Source organism: Nuphar pumila, chromosome 2 (genome assembly GCF_984573655.1).
Source record: "Nuphar pumila chromosome 2, dmNupPumi1.hap1.1, whole genome shotgun sequence".
Taxonomy (NCBI): Eukaryota; Viridiplantae; Streptophyta; class Magnoliopsida; order Nymphaeales; family Nymphaeaceae; genus Nuphar; species Nuphar pumila.
In genome coordinates, this window is record NC_143250.1 from 63,780,917 (window position 1) to 63,803,422 (window position 22,506).

Genomic DNA, 22,506 nt, shown 5'->3' on the forward strand with positions numbered 1-22,506 from the left:
GGTGATATACAAGATTGCACAAACTATCGTGGTATAAAACTCATGAGTCATACTATGAAACTTTGGGAGAGGGTGATTGAGTCTAGGTTGAGGAAGGTTGTCATGATATCGGAGAATCAATTTGGTTTTATGCCTGGAAGATCTACTATGGAAGCTATACATCTTCTTAGACAACTTATTGAGAGAAATAGAGAGAGGAACAAAGATTTGCATATGGTTTTCATTGATTTGGAGAAGGCTTACGATAGAGTACCTAGGGATGTTCTCTGGTGGACAATAATGAAGAAAGGTGTTTCTCTCAAGTACATTAGTATAATTAAAGATATGTATGAAGAAGTAGTAACCAATGTCCGCACTTGTGGAGGGGTGACAACCAATTTTCCTATAACGGTTGGGTTACATCAAGGATCTGCTTTAAGCCCTTTCCTATTTTCTATACTGATGAATGAGCTTACGAGATCAATTCAAGAAAATGTGCCGTGGTGTATGTTGTTTGCTGATGATATTGTTTTGATTGATGAGTCTAGAGCTGGGGTTAATGCTAAGTTAGAATTATGGAGACAGACATTGGAAGCAAGAGGTTTTAAGTTGAGTAAGAGTAAGACAGAATACATGGAATGTCGATTTAGTAAGCAACGAAATAGAGATGGGAGTGTAGTGAAGCTTGGTGAGCAAGAAATACCGGTGAATGATTATTTCAAATATTTGGGATCTATCATTCAAAAGTATGGAGAAATTGATGGACATGTAAATCATAGGATAAAGGTTGGGTGGATGAAATGGAAGAGTGCAACTAGAGTGTTGTGTGATCGTAGAATGCCATTGCGGTTGAAGGGAAAGTTTTATAGGATGACTATTAGGCCCGCTTTACTATATGGTACGGAATGTTGGGCTGCCAAGAGACATCATATTCAAAAAATGAGTGTAGCTGAGATGCGTATGCTGAGATGGATGTGTGGAAATACAATGAAAGATAAGATTCGGAACGAGGAGATACGTAAGAAGGTAGGCGTTGCACCCATTGAAAATAAGATGAGAGAGAATCGTTTACGGTGGTTTGGACATATTCGACGAAGGCCTAATGATGCTCCAGTTAGAAGGATGGAGAAATGGGAAAATATATTAGTTAAAAGAGGTCGGGGTAGGCCTAGGAAGACATGGATGGAGGTGATAGGAAAGGATATGAATGCTTTGAACCTCACCGAGGACATGGCATTGGATAGAAATGAATGGAGAAGAAGGATTCATGTGGAAGACCCAGAATCTTTGTTGGTTCATATCGCCGACCCCAATTGTTTTGGGACGAAGGCGTAGTTGTTGCTTTTCTGTTTACAATTTTTTCAGCGAAATTAAATTCTGTTATGTTCATCGATTTTCGAAATCATGAGTATGTTCAATGACTCGTAAAAACTGTTAATGAGAGTGGCCAAGTAGCGGCGAAAAAGAAAGAGATGATGCATCAAAGAAATGCTCAAAGGCATGATGGGAGACTTCTTTTTTTTTTAATATTAGTGGTAGCCCAAGAAAGTAAGGTTACAGCCAGGATTTATTATCAGCCCATCATTTTGATCCCACAGTTTCATAAGGGGGTATACTGTTTGTTATGTTTGGTCCATCACCGTGCAATTGCTGTTGGACCCACTGCATTGTTGATCATCTAAAGCTAGAGTGGTGGTTTAGGGTAACCCCAAGCTGCTCATGATATTGAGCACCACACGTTTGGGAGATGGACAGCAGAGAGTGGCTCCAATTGTATGATTTGTCGCTTATTTATGGGCTTTACTTGATCGATAACGACTTTTTGAGTTGGGTTTGGTGTGAAATATATTGCGAGCAGTGTAGAAAGTGCTTTTAATTCTATATACACTTTCAACTCTCTCTCTCTCTCTCAGCAGGGATCATCCTATGCCGCAGAAGTTATGCTAATCAGAAAATCATGGTTTCTGTTGTTTTATTATTGATCTGAATCAACAGATGAGTTTACCACAATCTACTCGCGCGGTAGAAAACATGTATTACTTTTCATGCTCAGATGTATTTTTTTGATAAAATAAATATTCAAAGTTTTCACCCACGTACAAACACACATAGGGACCATATTTGCTACAGTTGTTTGTAGGTACACATGCTTACTGTTTTTTCCATTTTTCCCCTTTTTTTGGTTGTTTTTCACAAAAATAGCCTTGCATATGTGATCTTAGTGAGATTCAGATCTTAGATTGCCCGATTATGACACGTAGGCAGGTTTTATAAGGCTTCAAAAATCAACGGCCCGACACTTTCTTGTGTCATAAAATCTTATTTTTTCATCAAAAAATACAATCCAAAAGCTGATCCCCACTATTTTGCACTTGTTGAATCCACCTATAAGCTCCAATTGGATCATGCCAACTTACAACATAGACATCCAAAGACACATATATATATATATATATATATATATATATATACTGAGCTACCATTCTCTCTCTCTCTCTCTTTCTCTCTCAGCCAGCATCACATAAATGATGACAATTGGATTCTTTCCTTTTTTGAGGGTTTAAATGTCATTAGTTATGCAACTTTGTGAACACGAACAGCAAAGACGCTTTACTGAAGCACCTTTTTCTTGTACTCTTTGACACTTGAAACAATAGAGTGGACACATGTGTCATGAGTGCGTTAGGGCATATGATCTCACCGTGCACACCACTTCACAATTGCTTGCTCAGTCAGTCATCAATCTTATGCCTTTCGGTGTGGACCACCAGAGGCTTCTAGACGAGGGCAGGGTTCTTCCACCACTGCCTGCATTACAAGTCATTCGTTTTTAAATGCCTGTGGAAAAGTTTCCCTATGATCCAAAGTTCCTATGTAATCTCAGACTCATTTACTTGGATCAATTAATCATTAGGCTAGTTTCTTAGGCTTGGTTTGGACGACACTCGAAACCAGAGGCTTTACTTACAAAACTTGGTTTGATGGCTGTTTGAGTGCCACGAAAATAAGTTGAGGTAAAACCTGGTTTGGGTTGAAACCTTTTTTTGATTTATTACTCGAGGAAACTTCATTTAGAATCAAAGACCTAGTCGCACTGGCTCAGCCTGCTATACCTACAGTTGTATCATAGGAGTAAAACCTTTACTCCAAGGCTACAGGATCTTCACCCCAGGGCCTATGCTGGTTGTTGGCTTAGGAATCAAACCCTGACTACCTGTCTCACAGCCAAGGCTCAACCCCTTGGGGCTAGTTTGGGTTGAAACCATTATCAAAAAATGATACCAAGTATTTTTTTTTCATGTCCTCTGTCTGGTTACTCTTCCTCACCACCCAACCATCTCCCACTCTCCCCTTCCAACACCTTTTTTTTTTATGACAGTTTCCTGCAGAAGAAGGTAATCTCCTAGTGAGGTCACCGACACCCAAGCCCTTAAAGAGGCCACCAGTGAGAGGCACCTGCACACCCAGTGAGAGTCCGTCCAATTTTTTTTCTAATTATTTTGAATGGCTATAGGAGACGGCAAAGGGGTTCATAGCACTCAAGTGAGCTCATGATGAGCCCACCCCACAAGTTAAGGGCTGAATGCAGACCCCGTTTTGCATGCATTCGCCCAATAAGTTATGACCTGAGTTTCTAAAAACCTAGGTTTTGCACCCCCTCATCCAACTAAAGAAACAACCTAAAGTTCTTCATTCTATTTGGGTGCTGAGAAATGAAAGAACGGCTATGTTTTGCTCATAAAGAGTTTATTCAAACTTGTAAAATAGTCAAGCCAAATACCAAAAGCAAGCGTTTGGTTCAACTCGGCTGGTATAAGCTTGGTAAATAGTGATAAATATATTTTAGGTCTATTTTGCATTATACAGTGCAGAGAAGAATAAATGATTGAAGTAGTTAGCTTCTGGGCTTTGAAATAATGTATTTATTTTGTAAATGAGCTACCTTGAGCTTGGCTCAATAGGTGCAGAGTTTAAATCTTATATAACTTGCATATTTGAGAAAGCTTATTTCTCTTGTCATCAGCAAGCCAGCTCAAGTGCAGGTCATTTAATTCAGACATGTCATGAGCTCAAGCTCTTCTTGGTTTGCCACAAGCATGAGGGATGATCTTAGCTGTAACTTTTTTTTTAATGATAATCAAGAAAAACCACCTCACTCGCTGAGCTGATTAGTATATAAACCCCATGTCCCTACCAAAGGGGCTCGGCTTGTTTGGTAGGAGCTGTTAGTGCATGTCACCATGTGTTTGAGAGGTTGCAAGTTCAAAACCAATGGTATGCACCTGGTGGGGGTAGGCCTAACCCCATCTTGCCTATTTAAAAAAAAACATGTCCCCCCTTGCCCACCTGCAGGAAGTACACACAGTTTCAACATTTCTGCAGAAGGCATGCACCTGTGGGTTTCAAACTCATGGCGTCCCATCAACTCGGTGACTTTCGTAGTTGCCCATCATAAAAACGCATTCATTTCAATTAAATATAATTATTTTCGATCATATGTTGGGTTACTAAGTACATTTTTTTTTATATTTACACCGAGAAACCCCCCGCAGGAAGTTAATAAGTACCTGGGAAAAGGATTGTCCCTGTTAAGTGTTGCCTTTTATTGATCACCATACAGGTTCCATCTACATAAACCATGGGATTTTTTTCCAAGTCCCTACTTTTGGACGTCTGGAATCAGCTTGCTTTAACAAAAAAAATCTCACCTGTGATTTCCACCATGATTCAGTTCGATAATTATCTTGCCATCAAACAGAGACTCTGATATCAACTTCTAAGATTTTCTAGAAAATGTCATATTGCTTATAAACTTAGAAAAAAACCTAGCTTGTGTCATAAAACCAATTAGTTCCTTTACTCACAAGATCAACGATGAACCAGTTAACATCAACGGGGGCTCCACTTGTCTGGTAGGAGCAGCTAGTGCACGTCACCTTGCATTGGGATGTTGCAGGTTCAAAACTCAATGGTATAGTTGTATAACTGGTAACCCCAGCTTGCCTTTCAAAAAGAAAACAACAATGAACCAGTAAATTATTGGAGATTTAATTCTTCTTAGGTTTGCTCTACTTCTTTGAAGTTTTTGCAACTAGCTTGATAAGTGGAAACTGTTATAAAACGCAAACCACACTCATAAAGAGAAACGACATTTTAACGTGGTTTGGCAATGTGTGCCTACATCCACAGGATGAAGAGAGGCTTAAAGCCTGAATATTATTCCATACCCATAGGGTTACAAAAGCGACCCTATATATAGGGAAAAATGAACTAACCCAGATGGAGAAACAAATCATTACACGAGATAAGGATAATATCTCACTGAAACCGCAGATGCTAATCTAAAAATGAAACCGCAGATGATAATCTAAAAAAATAGTTTTCTTAATTGAGAGGTAAGTCCAATAAGGACTCTACCAGCACCCGTATGCAACAATCTCCCTCTCAAGTTGGTGCGTAGATGATGCTTCTCACGACTCAATGACTTGGTGAAGATATCAGCCAATTGCTCATGACTTCTAACATAGGAAGTGTGAACTTCTTTAATTTGAATCTTTTCTCTCACAAAATGACATTCAACTCCAATATGTTTGGTTCTCTCATGAAAAATGGGATTGACTCGGATGTATATAGCGGTCATGTTGTCACACTTTGAGTTTGATTGGTTGAATGATTTTTATGCCCATGTCAAGAATGAGGGATTTAATCCAAATGACTTCATACGTACATGCATCCATGACACGATATTCGGCTTCAACACTAGATCTAGCAACAACTGACTGTTTCTTGCTCTTCTAAGTAACAAGATTACCACCAACAAATAAACATAAGCCTGTAGTCGATCTTCTATCATTAGGGTCACCTGCTCAGTCGACATTAGTAAATCCAACAATATCTAGGTTTTCATTTTTCTTCGTAAGGATCCCTTTACCTTGTCTTCCCTTGAGATATCAAAGAATTCTGCAAGCAGCTTCGACATGAGTGGATTGTGGTTGATGCATGAACTGACTGATTACACTGACCGTATATGTGATATTAGGGCATGTAATAGTCAGATAAATTAATTTTCCCACAATCCTTTGAAAACTCTCAATGTTTTAAACAACCTCTCTATCACTTTTCTTTAATTTGTAGTTAGTTTCAAGAGGAGTTTTTGTAGCTTTTGCCTCAATTATTCTAGTGTCTTTGAGGAGATCTAACATGTATTTTTGTTGACATAAGAAAATCCATTTTCTAGAGTGTGTCACTTTGATGCCAAGAAAGTACCTTAGTTTTCCAAGATCTTTGATCTCGAATTTGTCATGCATGGCCTCTTTGGTTTTCTGAATCATGGCCGGACTGTCTCCTATTACAATTATGTCATCAATATAGACTAGCAAAATCATATTGCCCTGCAATGAAATATACACAAATATGGTACAATCCGCAATACTTCATCCGTATCCGATTTTAACAAGAACTTAGCTAAGTTTGGAAAACTAGGCTTGGAGAGATTGTTTGAGGTCATAAACAGATTTTTAAAGCTTGCAAACTTTTCCAACCTCACACTTAAATCTAGGTGGAGGGTCCATATACACTTCTTCTTTCAAATCATCATGGAGAAATGCATTTTTTATATCCAATTGATAAACACCCAATTGTTTAATTGCAGCAACTAAAAAAAGAATACAAATAGAACTCATTTTTGCAACGAGAGCAAATTTTTTAGAAAAGTCAATACCTTTTTTCTATGTATATCCCTTTGCTACAAGCCTTGCTTTGTATCTTTCTATAGAGTCATCATTATTGTACTTGATTTTATATATTCATCGACATCCCATAGTTCTTTTTTCTTGAGGTAACTTGACTAACGTCCAAGTATTATTTTTTAGCAAGGCTCCCAATTCATCATCCATTGCCTTTTTCTATCAAGAATCTTCAAACGCTTCTTTATAACTTGATGGTTCATGATGAGTATAAATCTTAGGTGGGTAGGCTTGATATGACTTGAATAGTTTTGAAAGATCAAATTGAAGCTCTATAGAATGGGATTTAGATGTTTTAGTGGCATAATAACGGTAATAATCTCTGAGTCTAATAGGGGCCGTGTGGGTCGAGAAGATCTTCTGACATTAATGGCCTCTTGAGTAGAGTTGGGTATAGCCTGAGTTGGGTTGGACTAAAAAATGGGATTAGGATTAGTAAAACCAGCATTAGGATTCGACATAGAAGAACTATTGATTTCTTAAATTAAAGAGTCAACTGGGCCATTAAGACTAGGTTCAGTAAACAACTCAGGGATAGGCAAAAAAGGTCTAGGTATGAGACTTGTCATATTTGGTATTCTCCTCCTTATTAGGACACGGGTAGTAAGCTTCATTTAAAAAAAATTCACATCTCTTGAAATATACAACTTTCCTATGATGGGATCAAAACACTTAAAACCTTTTTTTAGGATGAATAGCCAACAAAGACACATTTAATGACTCTTTTTTCAAGCTTGTTCCAGAATTTGTCTTGAAGATGAATAAAACATTTGCACCCGAAAACTTTCAAATGTTTGATAAAAATTTTATGATTTCTCAAACTTTTCATGGAAATTTCATTTCCCAAACCGAAACTTACGACACGGTTTATAATATAAAATGCTTCAATATTGTTAAGGCATGTTCATCTAAAACATGAGAGACTGAGCAACGTTGAGTAAATGCCAGTTTTTTCTTTCGGCAACTCCATTTTGCTGCGGAGTCTTAGTGCAGGTTGTTTGAGGCAATATACCTTTCTGAGTTAAAAAATCATTAAGAATTTCATTAATGTATTCTCCTCCATTATCAGATTTCAAATATTTTATCTTGCGCTCATATTGAGTAAGCACAAGATTATAAAAACTTTGGCTACCTCATGTTTATGCTTCAAAAAATACACCCAAGTAACACGAGATTTATCTTCAATGAATGTAACACAATATTTAAAATCAAGCACAGTCTACTGGGGTTGGACCTCACACATCAGAATGAACGACTTCAAACAACACATTACTTTTAATAGACGAGTTCTGAAATGGAAGCCGAGTTGCTTTGGCAAACTCGCAGGCATCACACACTAAATTATCATGATGAAGTTTGAGAAGTAAAAGTTTTAAGACTCTATCATAAGCATGTCCAAGATGGGAGTGCCAAAGACTATAAAGATTATTGGATTAAATCAACTTAAGAAAACTTTTGTTGCTTGATTGAAAACGCATAGTCCATTACATTTTATACCTTTACCAATCACCTTCGTTTTCTTGTCCTAAAAAACCATATCCTTTGAGGAGAAAACAACCAAACAATCATGACTTTTTGTAATCTTACTCACAGATATAAGATTAGTGGCAAGTTTCAGAACAATAAGCACTTTAGAATCACGATTTTGATTGATAAGCCTCATATTATTTTCTCCGTTGACCATCATGATGGATCAACAGTGTATATTGGTCTTTTTGTACTCGTTAAATTGTCGTAGCAATTTGGCATGTGGTCTAAGGCCCTAGAATCTGCAATCCATTCATTGTTTAAAAGACATGAAAAAAGGCATGAATCTTACCTTGCTGATTGGTAGGGACGTTACTAACCAACGATGTGGTGGTTATGTTAGTTTTAGCCATCTTCTCAAAGAATCGGGTCAGATCTTCTTTGGTGACAAAGTTGGCCGAATCCTTTTTTATACATGTTTCCTTATCTCGGTTAGGTCAACGAACGAGGTCCCAACAACGATCTTTGGAGTGACCCATTTTTTTTACAGTAGGTGCATTTGATTTTAGGCCTCGTCTTAGATCAGTCTTGAGTGGTATTGTTAGACGTCCCAACTGATGATTGATATTTTTTGAAACCTGCCTAAAACGCCATCTGTTCTGATTGATCTTCCTTAATTTTAGGACTTGGACTCATAACTTTTCTACAAGTTTCTTCCTGTTGGATCATGGCACAAATGATGTTGTAAGATGGTAGGGGTATAGACATTAAAATTTGGCTTCACAAATTCTCATAATCAGGGCCGAGACCAGCAAGTACTTTAAAAACCTTATCTTCCTCAAGATGTTTCTTATTTTCAAGAATATCTTCAGTTAGAGGACGGTATTGGAGTAATTCATCCCACATCCTCCTAAGAGTGCTAATGTAAATGCTAAAGGGCTTGTCTTCACAGGTGTATTTAGCAATTTTCAGTTACAGTTTGTATACTCTTACAAGATTGAATTGTTCTCCATAGATTACTTTAACAACATCCCAGGTTTCTTTTATAAAATTCATAAACAAAAAACTTTTAATATTCAACTCATGACCATATCATTTTCAGATTCCCATTTTTCATAGGTGGGATTTGAGAGATTTGGTTTCACATTTTTTTCAGTGATGTATCCAACTTTAGATTTACCATTTAAAAATAGTTAAACGGCCTTTGCCCAACTCAGGTAATTGATCCCTGACTGGTGATTTTAAGTAAATGATTTTGATCATGGTAACCAACCTTAGCATTTGTAGTATTGATAGATGATGCTCTGCCATTATTAGCCACCGAGCTTCTCATGGTGTTACTGAGGATAGCTCTTTCATCAATGTTTTAATGTGGTTCAACAATGCGTGCATACATCCACGGACGAAGAGAGGCTTAAAGCCTGAATATTATTCGATATCCATACCGTTACAAAAGCGACCCTATATATAGGGAAAAACAAACTAACCCAGATGGAGAAGGAAGCCATCATACAAGATAGATAATATCTCATTGAAACCACATATGCTAATCTAAAAAAACGGTTTTCTTAATTGAGAGGTAAGCCCGCTAAGGACTCTACCAGCACCTGTATGCAACAGAAATGAGTTCACAACCAGAAATTTCAATGGAGGATCAGGTTCAATGTGATTGCACACTTCAGTGTGCTGATAAACCTGACCACCCAACATCTGCTGTTGAGTCCCACAGCTGACAGACTATCTCAAATCGGGTCCAGCAGCACACTTGAAGTGTACAATCACATTGCACCTGATCTCAATTCAAAAATTTTGTGGGTCCTTTGTTAGTGGGACACCGACACAATGCTCTTTTTAGTGAGATCCTGCTGGTTATGTCTCTGAGTCTAAGAAAACGGAGTCAAAATGTGTTGCAAACAGAGACAGGTTATGCAATTATTGTACTATTTTTATTTTTTATAATTTTGTATGCCTGTTCTATGACAAGCTATCTCACAAGGATGCTTAAGCTTTTACTTCATGATGGATACTTCTAAATAACATCAATTTTTTGTGTTACTCCAAAGTCCAAACATCTACCTGGACATCTGGGACAGCGCTGGACGCACGCCAAAAGAAAAAAAAAAAGGCGCTGGACAGGGGAGGACTGTGCATCCTGTACTGTCTGAGGGCAGAAACGAACAGAATGTGCTGCCCCTGTCTGCGATTCAAACACCACTCAAAGAACGCTCTTTCATCTTTTTATTGAGATGAATATTGTTGCACGAGCAAGCCCTTGATCATGTAAGGAAGACCAACTGGTGAAAACGTTGTTCATCAATCTCATTATGATTACATCACTCAAAATCCATCAGATCTAGCCCCATTGCCATGTGTCTTAGGGGAGGGAGGACCATGTGCAACATGATTGCACACTTTTAGTGTGCTGCTGTGCCTAATCACCCAATGTACCCCCAAAGTTGGTGGGTGATCAGGTACAGCAGCACACTAAAAATATGCAATCACATTACACAGCCCTCGTCTATGGGCACACCCTCGTTGTTAAGACACATGGCAGCATCATGTGCGCTGAGTACTTTAGTAACAATCACTAGATCAAGCCTCGTGGCTTGTACTTCATCTTCTATAGAAATGCGCGTGCATTTAATATTTTTCTTAAAAATTTGTATATTACGCCATGATGTGTTCACATGAAACTAAAAGATGCAACTCGGTATAAGTTTTTTTCATGCATATTTAATGGATACTAAGAGTGCTCTAGCACTTTTAAGTCTTAATAATTTTGCTAATTTTTTAATTCAACAATGATTATTTGTGCAAGTTGACATAGTATGAGGTCGGCTCGTTTTGCTGAGGCGCATTAATTATGAGCTAGAAGTCAGTTCAACTGCAAGAATGAGCCAAGCCTGAACACTTCAATCTTGGTCCTTTCAGCTAGTTTGCCAACCCTAAAACTAATAATACAAAACTTGAATGGGTGAAATGTTTATGGCATTTATATTCAAAGGATATGCGAGATGAGTCGGGTAGGATGTGTTAAGTCAGATTCAGTTCATATCCAATCCTTACTGAATCCGGCCTAATTAGATCCATATTTATATGTATTTAGATTTAGATCTAATGTAGTACTCTATATTAAAGTCAGATCCAACTTCTGCTACTGAATCTGACTGAATGAATCCGAATTTGGTTGGACATCGGACACGAATATAGAATGATCGCACCAACCAAATTGCTCAATTTTTTTTTCGAGGTAGAAAATTAATGAATGGCTATAAACCGAAACACATTATCATAAAAGATCATTGCTCACAAGGGTTTCACTCATCTAGCAGGGGCGACTTGTGAATGTTAAGCAAGTTGATGAGATGTTACAAGTTCAAAACCCACGGTTGGTGTCCCTTGTAGCAAGGTGAAAACTAGGTGTACTCCTTGATGGGCAAGGAGGACCTCAAGGGTTTTACCAATTAACCGGAGGTCAGCCAATGCGCAGTCAATGATGGTGGGTTTTTTCTCAAAGACTATCAAAATAAAATGTATAAATGTTCAGTTCTACCAAACAAGATACCTTGACAACTCATATGCCAGCCTATGATTCGTCCTCGACTAACAGCTTGGTAGGAAACGTTCTTCTGCCTTTCCCTCTCTCAATTCTGGTGGTATCCTATATATGTGGTAAGCCGGGTCCTGTGTCAAGCTGAAGGCCCAGGACCCCGAATCCCTCTGTCATATTGGGATGGCTGTTGTTCTGCCTAACCCCAGCTTGTCTTTCAAAAAAAAAAAATTCTGGATCTTCAGCCAGTGGACCCCATTTGGTAGGCTTTCACCTATTTTTGATGTGATGGGCACCGATCTCATGTATCTTAAATGAGTTGAGTTTGAAGAAATTTGTATATACCAAGATTGTCTTTATATTCCTCCTTCTTGTGGGCCACATTTTCTTCAAAAGAACTAATGTTACAGGGCGTGTCCTTAATGACACGATGATACTGCCTTGGCTCTACCCTCTTTTTGCCTTAATGTTACAGGGCGTGTCTTTAATGACACAATCAGCCACGCCATGACACATTGATAATATTAATAAATATTTATGCTGTTTAAACTTCAGAAAATCTGCATCATTGTATTTTTTTTTCTTTTACTATTTAAAAAAAGAAACCACCCAGGTGCCTTTTAATCCTTGGCCTTCAGCTTGACAAATGACCCCGCTTACCTCATTGGGATACCATCCAGGTGCCTTTTACTGGTGGAGGAGATTACCAGATTCGGCCTGAAACATGGTTGATCTGGATCAGAATCCAATCTAACCTGATCCATTTTAACTTAGCCGTACAAAAATATATATCAATGTTTTTACCCTATGGCAGATCATTTATCAAAGAATCTCATATCCTGGACTGATCCGGAACTTTACCATGAGATCCAAGTCAGACAAGGGCCCTCATGGACCCACATTTCAAAAACAGATACAGTTTAGTGTCAAGCATGAACCAACCCATATCCGCCCAGTATTCCTCCACAGCAACCGATATAATCCAAGCTAACTGGTAACATGAGCGCCTCCCTCATGTAATCATTCCCCAAGAGGAACACATTTAAAGTTTCAAACTACACTTCAGTAATTCACCACATATATAAGTCTCGAAAAGCGTATATAAATTAATAATGCCAATATTCCACATTATTATATTATTATTACTATCATTAAAACCTATTGTTCCTTTCCTCAGTACGGATACCAAAATTAGCAAAATAAAATAATTAATATCTTATTAACAAAAAAGAAAAAGCAATTATTAGGGCGAATTGGAATGAGAGTGGATCACGTCAGAGATGCCTTGGATGTCGTTCATCGTAAAAATGAACGGCACCCATCAAAACAGTGAATAGGCGTGCGCTGTTCATTTTAAGCCATTCAGATGCCGTTCATCCCAAACACGAACGACATCGAAAAAAATAGTGGGCCCATCCAAGTGATGGGCATTTTATTCGTACAGGTTTTGGATACCGTTCATCTTGAAATCAAACGGCATCCAGAAGTGCTCCGACGGAATACCGTCGAGCACACTGACCTGATCCCATCTCAACTGGAATCATACAATGATATATATATATATATATATATATATATATATATATATATATATATATATATATATATATATATATATATATATATATATATATATATATATAATATATATATATATATATAGAGAGAGAGAGAGAGAGAGAGGGTTGGGCGAGTTTTCACCGTTCGGATTTCGCGGGTTTTTAGGGCAAATTCTATTCTCTCTCTCTCTGTTTTCTTTCCCTGCTACTTATTCCCCTTCTGTTTTTTTTTTGTTTATTTTGTGTTTTTGAATTCTCTCCCTCTCCGATCCAGAGAGAGAGAGAGAGAGAGAGAGGGAGCGATCGTCGAACGGCGTAGGAATGGCAGCCCCTCCCGCTAGAGCTCGAGCGGACTACGACTACCTCATCAAACTCCTCCTCATCGGCGACAGCGGTGCGATCTTCCTTCCCTCCCGAATTAGGGTTTCTGTATATTCTTTGATGCGTCGATCTTTATCTGTGTCTAATCGAGCGAGCGTGGGCCGATCGGCGTCGGTTCCTGCTCGTCGTGAGAGATTGGGGCTTAGCGAACGATTTTAATGAAGGGCGGTGCGGATAATGTCTATTGATTGGATGATTGCGAAGAAACTGTTCCGAATTGAGGTCGTTTCGGAGGACGGGTTGTGTTTTGGCGGGCTTTTTGTTGGATCGCTACGAGTTCGTGGTTGATTGAAAAAATAGGCCATCTTTTTTTTCTGTTCTCTTTCTGGTTTATATGAGGGTTTTTTTTTTCCTGTTGCTAAAACGATTTTAGAATTTAAATAGGATTCTTCCACGCACGGCATTCGTTTTTAGCAGGAATAGACGGTGACAGGGCGCTGCGTGATGCATCATGGATTAATCTTTAGTTTGTTTGCTTGCTTTTGTTATGTGTGTTATTGTGTATGCATTGCTGTTGCAAGCTTTTATCAGACATAGTTGTGTTAAAGGATTGCTTCTTCATTTAGCCCTTTATGATGAAATTGAACCTTGAGTTTTAAAAAAAATTCTGTTTTTTCATTAATTGATGTTCTTTCAGAGCGATATTTGGGGAACTTAACCAGGTGATGGTATAAGGCTCTAAGGTTATCCGGATTGGAAGTTTGTGTGTCGTGGGATATGAGGAGAAATCAATTTTTTATGAAGCTAATGTTTTGCTGGTTTTCATACAATGCCTCATGATTTCTTATTGAAACAATTGATGAATTGAAGATAAGAGGTTGTAAAGGAGGCATGTATTGCCAATTTTAATTGGTTGCGGAACAACTGTCATGGATTATCCTCCTGAAAATGATGAAATTGATGATGTAAGGAAGCCTTGATCGGTAAAGACTTCAAGAGCTCTTTTTAATGCTTTGAATTAATTAGGATATGTTGCGTCAACTGATGTTTGTTTCACTGGGGAATATTTGAATCTTTTCTAATCCTTGAAGCGTGGAAAAAGGATGAATATATTCTCTCAGATCAAAGTATTATATAGGAATGGGTTGCTGGCAAGGAATCATTTGACCACCAAAACTACACTATATCGTTATCACTTGACCTTGATATAATGTATATCTTTCATGTTCCATGAAGAAGATGATTTAGTATAATTTTATTGGGGTCCAAGTCCTCAAATGAAAGCTGATAAAACAGCTGTTCATTTTCCTATCAGATTGTCCAAAACCTAGAAAACTATTGAAGAAGCCGTAAACTAGACTTTTAAACTATTCATTCCTGCATCTTCTCCTTTCTCTTTCATAATAATTGTAATTAACTATGGAATAATATATTATTGTCACTCATAATCGTCATCATGATAATATTTCTCGTTATTTTTCTGTTCCTTGCTCTTTTATCATAGCACCTTCTATCATGAAATTAAATTTTAAGGGTCATGAATCTTCGCTGGCTACCTAATCGCACACCTCTGCCTCACCTTTGCCTTGTGGCTTTCGAAACTTTGTTCAACGTATTTTTTATTGTTTCTTTCTGTCATCTTCTTGTCCACTTGGGAAAGAGTATTGTTGTGGGGACATCAAGCACTAGGTTGCAGCTCTGAGATATGATGCAAAAACACAATGAATAAACTGTATGGAAACAAAATGCACTAGACATATATGATAGTTGTGTTGCAGTTTGTAGTCAAAAGAAGTGCACTTGTTTTCTTTTAGCGGGATTCATAGTTGAAAATTGGTTGTTGGACCAAGTTCCTTGCGAAACAAAAGAAGAAATGAACAATTCATTGGATTGCTTCCATGGAAATAACTCAAGAGATCCACACTGCAGAAGAGGGGAGCAGTTTGCTTCCTCCAAAGGAGAACATTAGATGAATTGAAAATTTGAGGGACAAGATCCTTGAGGAAGGAGTGATAAGAGGCTCCATGGATAAAAAAAAACCCTGGTGGAACAAGAAGATACCGTGGCACAGATTTTCTTTTCTTTTTTCTCTTTACAGGATTGGCAAGAGTTCAGATACTGAGGAGTTAAACGAGAAAAGGGATCGAGAAGTTAAAGGCTTGAAGCATTACATATAAATGTGTTTATTGTCACTTCCCTTTTCTATTGCATTGCTTTCTTTCTCTTCTTCATTAATTGAAATTTTATTTTTGTCTAGTGACAAGAAAGAAATAAGAATAAAATAACAAAATATGGTTGTAGAAGAACATGCGAAGAAGAAAGGGATGATATGAGGATGCAAAAAGAAAGACTGTGAAAAAAGAAGAATCACACACCTGGATTCTTTGAAACCATAAGGATTTTCTTGTAAAAGAGAAGTACAACCAAACAGGGGATAAAGGTGAAGCAATTCCTAAGCATATCTATTTGTGCAGCTAAATTAATATAAAATTTGTGATATGGGTATGCTATATTTATCTTAAAGCCCTCATATAAATGAAAACTTGTTGGATCGAATTTTTTAGCTAGCTCTTCTTATTTTTATTACTTTTTATTGATATCTTTTAAAGTTTAGGGACAATTTTATGTTTATGCTTCTGTTGGAAATTTAAAAATCGTTCTCTTTTGATGCTTTACCATATTGGTTTGATCTCTCGTATTCATGGATTTAATCTTTTTATTGTTGTTTTTTAATTGTTTATGTTGCTTATTTGGATTTCATACTATTTTCTTCAATCATTGCATCTGTTGGTTGATCTTTTTTGTTTTACTCTTTTAGCCTTTATCTTTCTTGCATTTAATCTTCTGAGGTCACATCCTTTATTTATTCTTTTGTTGTTATTAACTCATTTTTTTTTCTTGACTATATCTTGTTTTTCTTAGTTTAACTTTTTATTCTGCTTCCATATTGGGTTCTTCTTGTTTGATTTTTTGTACTTCTAGATGGATGCTTGCATCTCAGTTATATCCTGTTTCTTGTTTAACTCTCTCTCTCTCTCATATAAATACTTTGATATTTTTCTCTTCTAATATTTTGCATTTCATGTGTTGGACTTATATTTCTGTTCTCCACTATATTCAGCAGTGTGCAGTCATCATTTTTTATGATCAATTCTATTGTTACTGTACTACCAAATCTTGCATGATCATAATTTGGTGATAAATTGGCTAAAGAAATCATCAAAAACCACGTAAGATTGTGATGGAGAGAGGGAGATTTAGGCGAAGGGTCCTTACCTCAAGTTCGTGATTTAACTTGTAAAGAATCTCTCTTACTTTGAGGAGGAAGTGGTGGCTCGTGGCTTTTTTTTTTTGAAGAGAAGAAGATTTTTTTCATAATAGTATGAAAGTCCATGTCTTGAGTAGTCACCATGATACAGATAAGAGTAAGATAAGGATAACACTATGCTTGTAATTTTTCTTTGCCAATCCATGATATATCTGAATCTCATCAAACCAATCTATTGCAGTAACCTCTTGAATTCTTTGGTGAATAATCGATATGTTGGAGTTGACTTCCTTGAAAATTCTATTATTCCTCTCAAGCCATACTAACCGCCAGGCTGTTTGCAGCCACCCTTCCATATTTTTCTTCTGTCTCCGTGATCTATGCAAGACCAACAGGCCCATGCAATTCCATGAGATGTGACCAGTCTGTGAATTCTGTATTTTAAACCCTCTTAGGTGGGTGCGGACTGGCAAACCATCCTGATTTTTGTGCCGAGCATTGGGCTACCTTACAGTTGAGAAATTTCGCTATGCAATAGGGGGAACCGGGGAAGTGAATCTTAGATTAAGATTTAAGAGATGTGCTGCATAGCCAGGCATATTCCAGAAAGACATTGTTTCACCATTACTGACTTGGATACCACCAGATTCTTGAAAACTTTAAAGACTCAAGAACCCTTTCCACACACCTGAGGCATTGTTCAAGTTGGAGTTTTGGGGACAAATGCCATGGTTTTCCAGAAATTCCACATTTCACTTTTAGCAAGCTAATCTGTAGACCTTCCTCCGATCCCACATGCCACCATCATCTCACAAGCATTGCAGCACAACAGAATTATGCAAGCTTTTGTTCAAACCAGATGACCCAATTGAACGTAATAAATAAGCTGATCCCAAATGAAATGAATCAGTTGCATACCTACTAACATGAGTCATTGGACTTTTAACTAGGGCATTTATGTGACGTTGTTTGTATCATTTTTGCCTTCAGCCTTACGTTGTGTGGTTCTAACTTTCTGCTTGCCTTGGTTTCAAAACACAACTTTACTCTTAATAGGTTTTTATATAAGAGTAGTCAAGTTCATATTATGTTATTTTGCTCAATTTCGTCAATCTTGGAATGATGGCTTGCACTCATTTACCTGTGAAACTCACCCATCATCCATGTAAAATTCATCACCACTTGCCATGTGATATCTGAGATAGGACTACATCACCAAAACTTAGTCAGGACATTGAAGGTCTATATTTGTTATCTTAAAAATGCACTGCGTCACTAAGTTCTGATATTAGGGGCTTAAACATTTGGCATCCAGAGGCAGCCAATGATTTCAATATATGACCTTGATGCTTATGGTTGGGTGGGGATTTCATACATATCATAAGATTCTGAGATGTACTAAGGTCTACTGGAATGTCTAATTGCAGAGCTCTTCACTCTTTACTAGTTCATGGATTGATGTACTCGATGACCTGTGATGTCAGGCTTAGACATTTTTTGGATTAGCTCTTCTACTATAGGGATCATTCAATTTCAATGATATATTTCCTCATCATTTTCTCCTTTTTACTTTCCCCTGCTTTTGTACTATGACTTGTCAAGACAACTTTTCTTCTGATTAATAAAAGAATTTCCTTTTGCTTCGAAATTCAAGCTTTTACTGTGCATTTGTATGTTCCTCAATTTTGAGCCTCATGGGAGGTGTATGCTTGTTCTCATTGTCAGAACTCACATTTCCAGATGTTAAAAGGTATTTGCAGCTTTGACTTTTATTCTGCTTGAAGGCATAAGTTTTTGGCATGTCCTAACCTGTCTTTTTAAAAGAAGTCCTCCACGTGATGACCTCACAATTAATATATGCTGTGGTAGGATAACAACCATGTTAAGACATGCATGTGATTCTAGTGCCAAACTCTTCTCTAAGTCCTAATGCTGCACCTTCTGAATCAGTATATGGCTGTCTAAATCGAAAAAGGAGGAAAGAAAGAGAGTATATCAATAGATGCTTCCAGTGGAAGTCACATTAGCACCAGCTGTGTAGTTTGGTCATGGCGGTTCTCCAACTTCTAATGGACCCTTTAAATAGAACTTTGGTCGTCACTTCTACTGATAAATTGTATGAAATATAATACTGATCACTTGTGTTGGTCTTTTAACTTTAGCATTGATAACAGGCCAACTGGTGGCCTCAAGTAGACTTCTGCTTCTTTTTTCTGATCTCCTTCATAGAATCTGTCATGCTCACCCAATTGGAACGAGGGTTTCAATTTCATTAACCATATCATTCTATTTTTAATAGCCACCTATAGACTCTTAGTTTTATTAAAAGATCCAAAGCCATTTTCATGTTTTGTATCAACACACTGACTCCATAAAATTTGTAAAGACTTGGCAAAAGTATCACTATGCCATGTGTGCATCAAAGGGCAATATGGGGCTGAACAGAAAGATGAAGGCTTCTCTTGGAGAAAAGTAGCTTACCACTTTACAGATGGCAGTACATAATCGTGGCAATGACTGATTGAATGGTCAGGCATGCATTTTGCTTGGTTTTGGTGCTGGAAATCCCTTTGTCTCTCATCATGATCAAGACGTCTGAAACATATTACAAAATCCCATGGGCAGGATGTCATTTTTTTCCATGTTGAATTTTAGTTTATCGTATAATAATGGTTATATGATTATACATTTAACATTGTTATCTTATAAATATTAAAAGTTTTGTTTGTTTTGTATTGCTGAAAAGCAGTTTTTCATTTTGTGGTCACAAAGTGTTTGATAGAGTGCCAATGATACTTTCTATGGCTAAATCTCAGGTTGGTAGAAGGCTAAATGTGATTTAGTGACTTGAACTCTCCAAATTATCTAATGATATTACCTAAAGATACTCTTCTTTGCAGGGGTTGGAAAGAGTTGTCTCCTCCTGCGTTTTTCTGATGATTCATTCACCACTAGTTTTATTACAACCATAGGGTTTGTCCTCGGAACTCAGTTCCTGTAGTCCTTCACTGTTTAATTTGCTTTTAATGAACTGAAGAGAAGGATGTTTTCCTATCAGAATTGACTTCAAGATTAGAAACATTGAACTTGATGGGAAGCGTATCAAATTGCAGATTTGGGACACAGCTGGTCAAGAACGTTTTCGGACAATTACAACAGGTATTTGATGCCCTGCATAGACCTGTTTTGTTTCTTTCAATTTCATTCTTCTGGGTACAGAAAAAGGAGATTACACACCTCGCGATAGCTCATTACTCTCTCTCTCTCTCTCTCTCTCTCTCTCTCTTACGCACACGGACACATGCGACACACAAGGGAGGGTGCGGGTTTGGAACACTTCATTCTTTTAACTTTTATTCGGTAGACTTGACATTATACATAAGTAATTTATTTAACAACCAACATTAGAATCAGCTAAGCAAAATGTCGACTTCTTTCTGTATTTATTTATATCATTGTTTTCTGTAGCTTATTACAGGGGAGCCATGGGTATCTTGCTAGTGTATGATGTCACAGATGAGTCTTCATTCAACAGTATTTACTTCTTACCCTACTCTTGTTATCTTAATTTGTTTTTCGGCTTAGCTTTCAAGTATCTGTTTTCAAATATCTTTATTCACAATCCACAGACATTAGGAACTGGATCAGGAACATAGAGCAACATGCATCTGACAATGTTAACAAGATATTGGTTGGCAACAAAGCTGATATGGACGAGAGCAAACGTGTAAGCGATGCTATTTCTCTATCTTTTGGCATTGTTTTAAGTCTTATTATCATAATCATGACAAAATCAGCTCTATAGGCTGTACCAACATCGCAAGGTCAGGCACTGGCAGATGAGTATGGGATCAAGTTCTTCGAGACTGTAAGTTATAAACTGTACTTACTGATTTGTATGTCTATGTCCTCGCATCTTGTGTGTGTGTGTGTTCAATTTTGTTATTTATATACAGAGTGCTAAAACAAACTTCAACGTGGAGCAAGTTTTCTTTTCGATTGCTAGGGACATAAAGCAAAGACTTGCAGAGAGCGATACCAAAGTTGAGGTTAGATGGCTTTGTGATGACTGCTCATTATAACATTTTTTGTAAACCATGCTTGTGTTCACTCTCTTTTAAACATTGTTGGTAAATCGTGCTTGTGTTCATGATCTTTTGTGATGCTTCACTTTTGATGCAGCCCCAGGCCATCAAGATTAGCAAACAAGACGCGGCTAATGGTCCTGGCGATGCTCCGCCCAAATCGTCTTGCTGCGGATCCTGAGTCTTGTGTACATAAAGAACAGTTATGGAGGCTTTGTCATGTGCATGCTCGCTGGGCTCAACGATTGGGGAGATAATTTTCATGTTGCCAGGGCCTACTGCTGCACCATTTGCATTATAGTTCCATGTCTTTTTGGACCTTTGGGTGTTCATGTTTCTTACCTCATCTGATATGTCAGTCAGGCGCCTGGGAATCTGGAGTCTGGCGGTCACCTTTCTTCTTGTTTTTTACTTTGACTTGTCGTCATTTTTCCTTTTTGTTGGTAATGATCTAAAGTTTTTTCCTCATAAAAGTATGTCAAGCTTCCCTCTGATGACAACTGTTTTGTTGCTTCTTAAATATATGGAGCGAATCCAATCCATTTTTGTAACGATTTATTCTGCAGCCGTGTGCTTGATTATTTTGTTGAACGTTAGGTTCATGATGCTAAAGCTTGGATGGATCCCATAAGTATTTCAGATCATGCTGCCTTCTCCCTGCAATGGGGTGAAGGTTGGAATCACACAAACTGCTCATTCAAATTTGAGCTCTGGTGATTGCGGGATGAGGAACAAAGTGAAAACATGAACAAATGGTGGTCTTTACCCCAATCTGCACGGTGGGCAGCTTGGAGGTTCTCTATGAAGTTGGACCTTACACAGATACAATGGCCGAAAGAGAAAGGAAGCACCAAGTTCCATTTGCTAAACCAATGGGAGCAAGTGCTTCGAGACATAGAATCAACCATCACAAGGGCTGAATGAGGATCAATTAACAGAGCTACAAATCAAGCAAGCACATATTGTAAAGAGAGTTAAGGAATGGAGCTTACTATAAGAATTCCGCAACAGTTCATTGGTTAAAACATAGGGATACAAACACAAGGCATTTTTACACCTCAGCATCATCTCGTAGAGAATAAATCAATTGGAAAATGACGGTATTGTGTGATAAAAATAACGTGTTTTCCCAAAAAACCTGAAATTTGCCAAATCCTCGATAACTAAAACTACAAATGTTGGATGTTAAAATGATCGTTTTAACCTTCACATGTGCAAGCTTTTTTAAGATATACAAATTTCTTCTGTGATATACTTTACTACTTTCTTTTGTGATAGAATTTACAACTAATTTTTGTTTCATTTGCATTGAAAATTTGGTTATTCTATATTATTTTTTGGTTACCAGCATCAAAAATTTGAAAAAAAAAAAAAAAAGATAAATATATCGGCATGTTAGCTTTTCAACGCCAACAAGATCACTTTGATCAAAAAGCGGTTTAAAAGAAATGTCCTCTCGAAGATAGACTTTTTGGATGTATCACACAATACAATTAAAAAGTTGATTCACATGATTTGTTTTATGAACCTC

At 37.5% G+C, this 22,506-nt stretch overlaps 1 protein-coding gene across 1 annotated transcript; it reads left to right on the forward strand.

Annotated features, from left to right (window-relative positions):
• The first annotated feature begins 13,403 nt into the window (after positions 1–13,403).
• LOC149845585 (ras-related protein RABE1c) lies at positions 13,404–21,526 on the forward strand. Its single transcript, XM_089995848.1, has 8 exons — positions 13,404–13,695; positions 19,791–19,863; positions 19,949–20,049; positions 20,359–20,424; positions 20,520–20,617; positions 20,696–20,758; positions 20,847–20,939; positions 21,073–21,526. The coding sequence occupies exons 1-8, from the start codon at positions 13,623–13,625 to the stop codon at positions 21,154–21,156; spliced, it is 651 nt and encodes a 216-aa protein (XP_089851974.1). The 5' UTR covers positions 13,404–13,622; the 3' UTR covers positions 21,157–21,526.
• Positions 21,527–22,506: the final 980 nt, after the last annotated feature.

Bases quoted from the DNA above. Each gene is read 5' to 3' on its own strand.
- LOC149845585 (XM_089995848.1), top strand. From the start codon at position 13,623: ATGGCAGCCCCTCCCGCTAGAGCTCGAGCGGACTACGACTACCTCATC. The intron at 13,696-19,790 runs GTGCGATCTTCC...TCTTCTTTGCAG, and splicing joins CCTCCTCATCGGCGACAGCG to GGGTTGGAAAGAGTTGTCTC. The intron at 20,940-21,072 runs GTTAGATGGCTT...CTTTTGATGCAG, and splicing joins AGAGCGATACCAAAGTTGAG to CCCCAGGCCATCAAGATTAG.